General features: G+C 41.1%; 1 protein-coding gene across 1 annotated transcript in view; it reads right to left on the bottom strand.

The window, feature by feature from the left end:
* The window catches only part of polr3b (polymerase (RNA) III (DNA directed) polypeptide B), a 29,904-nt gene that overhangs the window by 12,594 nt on the left and 5,251 nt on the right, over positions 1 to 12,059 (bottom strand). The window contains exons 10-21 of the mRNA XM_061035145.1: positions 11,101 to 11,223; positions 9,034 to 9,150; positions 8,448 to 8,582; positions 6,770 to 6,931; positions 5,349 to 5,549; positions 4,138 to 4,300; positions 2,699 to 2,852; positions 2,461 to 2,535; positions 2,285 to 2,383; positions 2,046 to 2,173; positions 452 to 661; positions 173 to 331 (exon numbers count right to left, since the gene is read on the bottom strand). Of these exons, the coding sequence (XP_060891128.1) occupies positions 173 to 331; positions 452 to 661; positions 2,046 to 2,173; positions 2,285 to 2,383; positions 2,461 to 2,535; positions 2,699 to 2,852; positions 4,138 to 4,300; positions 5,349 to 5,549; positions 6,770 to 6,931; positions 8,448 to 8,582; positions 9,034 to 9,150; positions 11,101 to 11,223 (1,726 nt within the window). The remainder of the gene's footprint in view (positions 1 to 172; positions 332 to 451; positions 662 to 2,045; positions 2,174 to 2,284; positions 2,384 to 2,460; positions 2,536 to 2,698; positions 2,853 to 4,137; positions 4,301 to 5,348; positions 5,550 to 6,769; positions 6,932 to 8,447; positions 8,583 to 9,033; positions 9,151 to 11,100; positions 11,224 to 12,059) is intronic.

The raw sequence follows: 12,059 nt of genomic DNA on the forward strand, positions 1-12,059 counted from the left end.
CTGGGTGTTTGTTTTGTTGACCGATTCTCTTTGTTGCAATCTATGTTGCTACTTTGGTTTCTGGTTTCTTTTCTTAACAGTTGTGAGTTGTGAGCCTGTTTTTTCTTCTTCTTCCTATTTCTACGTGACACAATAACAAAAATAAAGTAAATCCAGTGTTGTCGGTACTCACCAGGGGAGCAGATGCCGTCAGCATCCAGAATGCTGTGCCTCCAGATGGGCTTTCGTGTAGCAGCGTCCAACATGGGCCCCATTACCTTGTCAAAGGTTTGGTTGGTGTAACGTCTCAGCGTGCACTTGGCATTTTTATAAACTAGGCAGCGGCCAAATCCTACAAGGAAACATACAAATAAGGCCTTTTAAATATCTTCTACATACTTTGAATGAAAATCAAATTGAACGTTTTTACTCCATGTGCTAAACTCCAGAGTGACTGGTAATGTGCTCTTACCTCTGTCGAGAGAGGCTTTATTGAGGACTAAAGCATCCTCAATGTCGTAGCCGCTGTAGCTCATCACGGCCACGGTGGCATTTTGACCGGCGGGAAGCTTCTCAAAATCAATCATCTCGATAGTTTTCGTTTTGACCATGGGCTTCTGAGGATAAGCCAGCAGGTACATCAGAGTGTCGATACGATTCCTCTGGTTGTAGCCAATAGTACCTGCAGAGAAGAGACAAGTAGTTTCTGCAGTGTTTAAGATAACTTATTCTTTCATATGGAACTTAGAATAGAATAGAATGACTTTATTGATCCCAAACTGGGAAATTGTGGTGTTACAGCATGTTATCAAAGAAAATAAAACAATATAAGAATAGATACATAAGCACTTAGAATATAAAAAAAAGAATAAGAAGAGATTTATACATCAAGAATTTAACTTAACATTCTTACTGGTTTAAAAAAATTAAAAATAAATACAACATTTATTCAGGCTTATCAACTGAATGTAAAAATACTTGCTGGAGGTAAGAGGTGTAAGTTTGCAGAAACAGTGATGACAGTGGTAAATGTGCAATAACAATATAGAGGGTTGTCCAGAGCTGTGCAAATCCGTGGCTATGTACATATGTCGTTACTGTGTATTTGTATGTATCATATTCAATCATACAAGTGTCTTTAGATCAGGTAGTAGCGGATTATAGTTCTTTTATTCCATGCAGGCTGGGTGGGTTAGGGCTGGACCTCAGGGCAGGACAAGTTATGGCATAAAGCCACCCTGGAAACCTTGACATTTGTCAGATGCTATAACTTCACAAGCACAGAGTGTGTGATAATAGGCCCGAGCCACACAACCAGATTTGCACATGTATAGAGCTGGCCACACAAAACAGACAAGGCAGAGGATATTGGGCCAAATATAGTTCCAGTCTGTGTTTTTGTAATAGTGGAGGGGGGGGGGAGAGAGGAAAGGACGGACGGAGGTAAAGTGGTGGGGTGGGGGCTCTTACAAATGTTAGCAGGGCCTGTTTGGGGAAGTTTTGGTTACCAAGGAGTTGCGGGTGCACACTCTGTGGTCTTTTTGCAGCTGAGCACACTGACCCCCCTGAGCACAGCCAGAGCAGACACAATGAATTGCTAATGACACTCTGGGTGACTGGCAGGGAAAGGGCCTCCACACACACACAGCACAATGGAGAACCTACGCAAGCACCCCATGTTTGATGTCCATGCGCTGACACACACATAAGAAAAACACTCAATCACACATACAAATGTATTCTGACAAGAAGTAGAACAGGAGCAGGGTTTTTTTTTTTTTTGGGGGGGGGGAGACTAGCCAGCAGGCTGCTTGTATCTACAGTGTTTGTTATTCTAATGTGCTTTTGTATGATTTCAACTTATGCAAATAAAACTGTAAAACTCTGAACCAGCAGATTTAAAAAGGCTTAAAAAAGAGTGATGAAGGAAGATTAGATTACTGTCTGTTTGCATGCACAGACGTTTACACTGCAGCTGTGTGGAGGAAGTTTGAGAAAGGATTTGAAATCTCCACAGTTCAATGACCCGTCTGCTGACTGAAGCCATCGGCTCTGCTGATTCTTACCCATTGCCTGCTTGCCCATAGCGCACTGGTATGTGTTCCTGGGGGACTGGTTGTGGTGGGGGTAGGGAATGAGGCCAGCACACACTCCTAACAGTGTGAAGGGCTCGATCTCCAAGTGTGTTGTGTCTCTGCAGAAAATCAAAATACTTGTAAAAGAGGCAGTGGAACCAGAGTGTTGAATGACATAACCAAGTAAGAGGAAATTCTATAAAACCTCAGGTGAGTCACAGGTCACTCACTTGCAAATCACGTGTTCATAAAGAGCGATCTGACAATCATTCTCCTCGTTAACATCCAGGTACTCCACCAGGCCCTCATGCAGAAAGTCCTCAAAGGTTCTGAAGGAAAATATAAATGGGATTCAGAATTTAAAAGAAAACTGTATGGAAAGAAACATAAACATAAAGACTCTCACCTGTAGCCCTGTGACAGATCTTCAATGTGTTTGTTCTTCACCATCGGCTGTCCTTTCTTCACAATGATGTACGGCCTGGAGGAGAACCACAGCAAAGACCAAACTAACAGTCAAAAGAGTCGCCTTTAATGTGAACTTGGTTATGTATCATAAAAAAGAGCAGTTTGTAAATGACTGTTCTACTGTTTTCTAATGACTGTGTCCTTTGACGCGCATCTTGACGTTAAAGCTTCCCAACCTGCAGAGACGTCCTCCATCAGAAGAGATGTAGACGCAGCGGTCGGTCAAGTTGGTCGAGATGGACACAAACTCGTTGATGAAACCCGCCCTGCGCATCAGTCTGAAAGTGCCGACTAGCTTATGATGATCCCGAATCACACCGAGAATGTTACCTGTTCAAATAATACGGACAGAAGGAGATAAAATATGGAGAAAATATACAAAAGTAGACTTAAGCAAGACAGAGCGCTACCGCAGGTCGTTCATACCATCTGCAGTCAGGCTGTTCAACAGTACTACCACCTGAACTGTCCTCTGTCTCTCCACAAGTGAAAGTGTTTATAGTATATGCCTAGCATTATTTTTATCTCTATTGTAATTTCTTGCTTTATTTAATTAATGTAAATATGTTTGTTTTTTAACTTTTTGCTATTTTTTTACTAATTATACTACTGTTTTTGAGCTGTTGTAAAAAAGAAATTTAAAGTTTATCTTTATATTTATCTTTAACTTAATACAGAAACACCACAGCGATAACCTAACAATGTAAAAAAAATTTAAAAAAAAGTCTGCAACCCGCAAGTGGATAACTGTCTTTTGAACGATTTATCTAATTTGAAGGACATTTTAGGAAAACATTGGGTTTCTTATCAGGGGTAAAAAGAAGATTGTTGTCACTGTTTTCCAGTGATCTATTAATGAGTGTTTCAAGAGTTCATACTGTTCTGTTACCAGAGATATTCAAGAGTGAACGAATAAGAGTAAATGCTGTATTTCTTACATGAAAACAAAAGTGAACAATTAAAAAAAACTCTGCAGATTAATTTTTTTTGGTTGTCTACTTATCTCCAGGACCAGGGAGCCGACTCTACTCGAGTTCAGATGCGTTAAAAAAAACCCCAATTCTGATCAACAAACGTTAAACAGAGAGAAATAGGGGAAACGGTCTGCGTTCACAGTCATGTACTCTGAACCGCGTCAGCTGGTAACAGCAGAGCTCACACCGCCTGCAGGGGGTTTGTTCATATCGAGTCTGACAGACCAACGAGCGGAGAACAGAGGAGACACTGTGCTCTGCCTCTGTGTGAGGGCACACGTGCAGTGAACACACTCTGAAGGGCTTTGACACCTGCTGCTACCAACTAATTAAACGGTATGGCAGCTAATATAATTTGACAGTTATCAGTGGCAAGACAAACATATACAGTAATTAAAGGGCTGAGTTCTGACTGAAGAAAATACCTACTGCTGCCATGAAATTAACAACTTATCAGTCTCCCTTCAAAATACTAAATTGCCTTCTGTAAACTTAACAGAATAATTCCCCTTCATGTTCATAAGCAATGCTTTAAGAACAGGGAGGATTAGACTTTCTTTTCATGTGATCTAAAGTGACAGTATACAGTGGCAACGCTCCGTGTTTATTTATGTGACTCTACTGCTGACGGGAGCTTTCACCATTGAGGAAAACGAGGAAGACGCTGGGGTACGAGAGCTCCTCTCCACACAGTAGGTTGACGTCTTCTACCCCGAGGTTGAAGGCCAGCTTGATGATCGGACCGTCCTCCATGTCGGTGGTGATGTGGGTCATCAGAGCCAAGTTCTTTACCAGACCACAGGCCTTCAAACAGAAACCAATCAGAAAATAAGAGTGCAACACATGAAAGAGAAACCCAAGAAATCAACAGTAACATCTAAACTACTGACATGTTCAAACGGCCAGGACACGTGGTTCATTTGACCGTGACAATCCCACCTCCCTGTTGTCCTGTTTAATAATCATTCAAAGGGGTAAAAACTTATTCAGTTTTCAACTGTGAAGTTTAATGACTTCTAAGAAAAGACAACAAACTCAAACTTCAGTCTAAGTACACCTTAATATCTTTCTGTAAGAGCTGTGTCCTTTTCTCGATGTAAAATAAACCTTTTAAATATATCACACAAACAAAATCATTTGCCTAAATGTCATGAGTGAAAAAGTTTTTAAAGTCTTTCTATGTGATTTTTCACACTTAAATGTAGAAATAAAGTATATCCTCTGAAAATAACTCTGTGAGTCATGACTGTCTACAGTGGGTGTAACACCCGAGTCCCACTGTCTGTGATGTTTTCAGAGTTTTCAGAGTCCTATCTTCACTTTGTTTACATCGCCCGGACGGCCAGCTGACTCCTCCCCTCGTGTATAAAAGTTGTTTAATTGAGGGACTAGAGAAAAGAAGAATAACATACTGCACTCACTGCTTAACTGTGTTTCTAGATCACGCTCATTTCAGGTAAATTTACATGCAGTGTGAAGATACGAGCATAATAAAGATCGCTAGCATTAGCATGCTAACACAACAATGCAGCGCAAGTTGTTTTGGTTTCATGCTGGTGCTCAAGGGCGACATCTGCTGGATCAAAAAATCACATATAAAGTCCTCTTTTCATCTTTAAATAAATGCACTTATCACATAACATTTGGTAACATTTACACAATTAGTAAATTAAACACAACAAAAAAACACACCTGCAATTTAGCATGATAGACGACCTGAATTAATAACTGTTGAGTCAGTTATTTTGTAGAACAGCACAAGATAGACAAAGATGTAAAAAAAAAAAAAAAAAAAAAGGCAACTACTCTGATGTTGTTAGTAAAAACTTGCTCACTGTCGCAACTCACTCACCTCTCCCTCAGGAGTGTCAGACGGACACAGCATGCCCCACTGTGACGGCTGAAGGGAGCGCGGACCGCTGACCTTCCTGGTCTTCTCAAATTGGGAGGAGATCCTGGTCATCATGCCGAGAGCCGAGATGTAGGAGAGACGAGAGAGGACCTGGGTGACACCCTGACGGTCCATCTTGAATCTCTTCAGGGACCAGTTCCCCTATGGAAAGAAAATGATTCTTTAACCGGCTCGCCAATGGATTTTCATTTATAAATAAATGAAAGAAAAAACTGACTAAAACTGACTGAGTCCTTCGGTTTCTAAAAGAGCAATATGTAAGATATCTACTGAATGAAATCATGTCCTCACTTCATCATCAGATAACAACGCAGCCGCCTTTATGTCCTCCTTTTAAGTTTAGATTCAGGTTCTGAATGGTCTGTATTTGTTTTGACCAGAGACAGAAGGCGGTTTTAAGTCACCCCTACACAAGCAGGGTTCCCACTCTTTTCCAGAGATCATTTTCCAGGACTTTTCCAGGACATTTTCAGCGGTGATGGAGCTGGTATGACAGTCCATGATCGTGCCACGCCAATATTAAGTGTCTTTACCAAAGTAAATCACACCCACTGTGAGCTACCGCTACAAAAAGGTATGGTCCATTTTTTACCCTTAACGCAGTATTGCATTTGAAGAGACAATGCTAGCCAAGTAAAAGGACCGTTAGCCAGTTTTCGGCCCGTGTTTGACTCAAACATCATTCATTGTGCATATGAACACATTTTTTCCACATGTGACGCGGTTATCGTTTCCAATCTGCAATTTTTAAATATAGCCAATCGGCATTTATCAAACGTGTGAAATAGTTTTATTTCACTCTCACTTTTGTCAGGCACAAAGTCATAGCAGAACACAGTCCTGGAAGTGAGACAGCAGCTAGGTTAGCAAGAAAAAACGACTAGAGAGAGAGGATCAGAGCAAGCTAGCACGTCATCAATAACGTTAACTAACTACTGTTAATGTGCTGACCCCAAACTGAGGAGAAAACTCAAGTCTACCTGATAGTTGTTTTTACTCTCATGGTGTTTTTTTTCTCTTTTTGTGAAGGATCTTTTCGCTCCATCCTCTCAACTAAATTGTAAATAAATATCCACTTTTGACACGAGGAGGAGGCGGAGCCATTAAATTATCTACAGACTTCCATTCAATCTGCGTTGTGGATTAATGTAACAAATAGATACTTTTATTAACGTGTGGCGGTGAAAATGTCCAACCCTGTAGGAGAGTGTTGGAATAATTTTCCAGGACATTTTACTTTTTCGCTCATTTTGCAGGTGTTTTCCAGCGCTGGAAAATTAGTCCACTGTTTTCCAGGTTTTCCAGGATGAGTGGGAACCCTGACAAGAGTTCATGTGTGAAAGAGGCTTTTGCTCACTTACCGTGGATATGGCGTTGACCATGCCGTTGGTGATCTGATCCTGCCGCATGTGCTTCACGACATCAAACTGAGCCGCTCTCTGCTTCGGGATGATCTGGTCAGCGATTTTCTTCAGTTCAGAGTTGAACTTTTTAAACAGATCTTCAAACAGCAGAGACAGGAGCTGGAAGGGACAGAAAGAAGGACATCAGGCGGTTGCATGACAACAGTCATTTCAGATATGGAGTACAGTGTATACAGGGATTAAAGCAAAAAAAAACACTTTTGACTGAAAATTCTCAACGTATAAAACAAGTAGCAAATGATCAATTTGAATAGGTGTTTTCTGTCCAAGGAAAAAAAACCTGACACGGTTTTCTTTTTTTGAAAGCTCAAGATCTAGGCTGACAGATCTTTCTTCTTTTTAACAAATGTGACCTACGGTACAGTCAAGCGCATATATGTACGTATGCCTATATACATTAACAGCCACAGCAGGTGTTCTTTAGCAAACTCTGAAGAAGTGAACGTATGACAAGATACTAAAGTAGATTAGATCATGACAAATGGGGACCTTGTTTTGATACTAAATAGGACGGTTGAATAAGAAGCCTACTCTGTTCTTGAACTTTAATCCCTGTGTATAACTCTTAGGTGTCCCGACACCCGACTGTCTTTAGTCTGCGCTAAGCTGTGTTGAAAAGTCAGGTTTAATAACAGGGTGTGGTTGCTCGCTGATAAAGCCTGACCTGGCCTCCATCCCGGGTCCCTGTCCTCTTGCACCAGGCATACAGGAGGCACCCTCTTCCCACAACACCCCACCCCTCACCCACCCTGTGCATTAGCATACATCAAAACAAACAGGCGGCGCTGCTTGAAATTAATAAAGAAATTAAGCTTCCGCTGCGCAGCCAGGCCAATTAGTTGAATGTCAGGGAACCATAATTGGAGAGTGAGGAGATTGCTGGCGTTGTTAGTGTGTAAGCCCCCTTTTGAAAGAAGGCTCTGTGCCCCCCCCCCTCCTCCTCCTGTCTCCTGCTCCTTATACAGAGCAGGTTGGAGGGGGGAAATTAAAGGCCTTAAGACAGCAGTAATTACATTATCAGAGCTGGGCCTGAGGATTAGCTCAATCGCTCCAGTCAAGGCAGCAGTTGTATTGTCACAGTGCAGAAAAATCCCCCATGCTTTCACAGCCTCTGGATTTTGGTGCCACCTCTCATATCTCTCTCCTGACAAAGCCAGGCTGAAATACAGGGGGGGGTGGGGGGGCTGGGGTGAAAACAAAACAGGGAAAAAACAAAGCTGGGGGAAAATAATGAGAGTCTTATTAAAAGAGGGAGGCAGGAACAAAGATGCAGGTGAGAGATCAAGAGTGGAGCAGCCACAGTCCTTTGGCTCAGCGCTGTGATCAGCTGGCAATGAAAGCTTGCGAGCCTTGTTTGTACTTTTCTAAACATGTGTTATTAAAAACATGTTTTTGTTTCAGAGTAAAGACAATGCAGTGAACCCCTTTTAGCTGACAGAATTTTTTAATTTTTATTTTAATGCAGGAGCTGAATTTACAGGTATTTACAAACTCCTGTTGATCAGCTAACAAATGAACAACAACATCTGGACCCACATGTGTTTGGCACAGTAGGAACAACGATGATGTTTTTCCATCAGTAATGTGAACAAGGTGTAGGGAGCAGAGAGCTTACCTGTCCGGCCAACTCAAGACGTTTGTTGCCATAATAATCTCTGTCGTCCACCTTGTTGTCCCCTTGAGCCAGGATCACCCTCCGTACCATCACAGCCAGGTAAATGCACTTTGCTCGGAAATTAAACTCTTTCACCTACATAAAGAAATGCGAAAATGTAAAGACCGTGACCTTGTGCTGTGTAGCAAATATTACCCATGATTCCTGTCATTCTGCTCTACAATTCACTTAGCAGACGCTTTTATCCAAAGCGACGTACATCAGAGAGTAAGAACAACACAAGCAAGGATCTAGAAAAAAGGGAACAATGTCAGTAAGAGCAAACGATCAGCTTTGAGTCTGATTGGACACACAGGTGCTGACAGGAAGTGACCAGAGGCAAAGCACAACATTGAGGGCAGTTCTTGAGAGCTCTAATCAGTATAGAAACCATCTTATAAGTCGTCGTTATCAAACAAAAACCATCGTCATTACCATCATCATCATCAATAATATGGAGACCATCATCATTAAGTTAGTAGGTATTCATGAAAGAGCTGGGTCTTTAGCTTTTTCTTAAAGGTGCAGAGGGACTCTGCTAACATACAGGCACGTGTGTGAGGATCAAAGACGCCAAAAGTTCTCTGGCCTCCTCCATCTTGGTCTTCTTGGGGCCTCCCCACATGCGCTGCCTGCGCACTTTATTCCCCAGGTACCTCAGAGCCTGAAACACAGAGCAGCAGAAAAAAAGTAGAGGTCAGGAATACAGAAGTGTCTTGTGTTTTCTTCAAATGTAAAAAGGCAACATGTAACACCTGATTAAAACCTTTGGCAGTAAGAACTTCACAAAGATTACAAAATGGGTAAAATAAAGTTTAAACAGAACCACAGCCTGATTGACTTGATGCATCGTCTGCATTAATAAGAATACTTTACCGGATCCAAAATGTAGTCTCAAATAAGACACAGTTAGTAGTTGAGGGAAATTAGAAACAAAGAAAGTTGAAACATGTGATATCTGATAATGTCGGAACTTTTATGAGGATATTGAAAAGTACGAGACAATGAGGAGATAAGTCAAGTATGTTAGCCTCATTTATAACACACCATTATAAGAGCAGACAATCTACAACAGAGACAGATGTTCAGAGTCTTTACACCAATCTCGTCACACTTCTGATACTGGCAGCTCTGGATACAACAGACAACCTTGTTGTTTGATATTTAAAAAGGTGATGAGGTTCAGTAGTTTAATTTCACACACACATAAACCTGAGGCCGTTTTCATCCGGAGCCCTCTAGCCAACTATAGGAGAGGTCAAAGGTTAATGAGGCTGAAGACCACCCACCCTGTCCAACATGATGTATAAAAAAAAATTATGAACATCATCCTTTAAATGGCAACTGTGAAGACAAACATAAACTGTCCAATTCAGAGATAGGAAAAAAAAATGTATTTGATCAAATCTTGTGTCTTTAAATCCAATGAGTTTATATATCAATAGAAATAAAGATGACAGTTAAATTTGGTTAATGCAGATTACTTATCATAATCTGATAACAACGTTTCTAAAGGCTTATCTGCCTTTAATTATATAGATTTAGACCTCATTGTACACAATACAATGACCCAATGAATACCATGAAAAGACGTCGTGGAGGCCGGCAGACAGAGAAACATGAGAGCTGTGGCGACCGGTTGCTAGGGAGCAAATGTGGCCTCATCAATGCATCAGCAGTGCCTCTAACAACATAATCTTTATGAAAAACAAATTGGCCGATTGCATTCATCTGTAGATGTCAAAGAAAATGGGCGGGGCCTCCTGAATAACACATGAAAAGCATTACTTAACAGGCTGGTGAGACAAAACCTGAAGTCATCTGATGACAGAGAGACAAAAAAAAAAGAAAACCTCTGTCAGAGTCAACAGGCAGACGCATGTTTGTGTTTCAGAACAAAAACACCATGCAACTTAAAAGTGATAGAGTGGGCAGATCAAAGCTCTGTGAGGACATTTGAACAGGTTAAAATCTTTATATGTGATTTTTCACACTTAAATATAAATCAAGTATATCCTCTGAAAATAACTCTGTGAGTCATGACTGTCTACAATGGGTGTAACACCCGAGTCCCACTGTCTGTGATGTTTTCAGAGTCCTATCTTCAGTTTGTTTACATCGCCCGGACGGCCGGCTGACTCCTCCCCTCGTGTATAAAAGTTGTTTAATTGAGGGACTAGAGAAAAGAAGAATAACATACTGTACTCACTGCTTAACTGTGTTTCTAGATCACGCTCATTTCAGGTAAATTTACATGCAGTGTGAAGATACGAGCATAATAAAGATCGCTAGCATTAGCATAGAGTTATTTTCAGAGGATATACTTGATTTCTACATTTAAGTGTGAAGAATCACATATAAAGCCTTTAATAAGTATGTATCCACAATTTTTTTTGTATTATTGTTTATTCTGATGATCAGTTTTGTTTTCAACCTTTATGTAGATTCTTCAAATGTGCATTAATCAAGTAGGTGATATTTCAATGCCTACATTCACATTTTCTTTGTTATTCTGAAACATTTATAGAAAATTTAAAGGCTGAGGTAGATCGCCTCAATCTGTAAAAATCTGCAAACTTTTCCAGTCATTTTCACATGTGAACCACGGAGGTACCTGAGTCTGTGTGAAGATCTGGGCCTTCTGACACTCCTCCAGGCTCGGGGCAAAGCTGGACATTACATGCTCCTCTGTGCCGATCATCTGCACAATCTCCTGGTCACTCTCTACGCCCATACCCTTTGTGAACAACAAGCGAAGAGTGTGTGATGTGATTGAAGATAAGAGTTCAAACTGTGCAAAATAAAGATTAATGAAGCCCACACAGATCTTGTTTGTGCAATGATGAAACAATATTTTACAACTTGAAACTTGAGGCATTGGGTGGAGAGGTGTGTTTACAGGGAGCAAAGGGGTGGTGAACTGGGAGTCCTAATGTTGTCTGACATTTGCTTATGGAAATGTGGAGCTGAGGGAACTGAATTGTGTTTCCCACTTGGACGTTTTTTTTTCTACAGCTGCTTCAAACACAGGGGATAAGTCATCCAGGATATACAAGTGCACAGCAAACATCGCGAGCAGACAAACTCTGTGCTGTGGATATTGACTCGAGCTCCCAACACTCAACGCTCACAAGCTGACATGTTTGGAGAGATTCGTCCTCAGAGGGGAGGGTAGTTAACAATGCCAGCTGGCCGACTGACATTTTTTTTTATAAAGAGCGGAGGGAGACAAAATCAAATCTGATAAAGAAACACTGAAACTACTCGACGACCAACACCACTCACACCTGCAAGGAGGGGCGTGGAAATGTAAAAAAATATGAAAACCCTTTAAAATGCTGGAGGAGGTGGTTTTAATCAGCCTGTGGCTCCTTTCCCGCATGTCATTCCCCACTCTCTCTGTCTACCTGATTTCTGACTCTATCCACTGTCCTATCTCTCAATTAAAGGCACAAAAAGCCCAAAAATAAATCTAAAAAAAAATTAGGTGTTGAAGGTTTTTTGTGTTTATGAGTTTTAAAAAACCAGTCTGTCATCTTGATCCAAATTCTTGATCCATAAATTAGGCTAATT

This window comes from Labrus mixtus, chromosome 4 (genome assembly GCF_963584025.1).
Source record: "Labrus mixtus chromosome 4, fLabMix1.1, whole genome shotgun sequence".
NCBI classification, from domain to species: domain Eukaryota; kingdom Metazoa; phylum Chordata; class Actinopteri; order Labriformes; family Labridae; genus Labrus; species Labrus mixtus.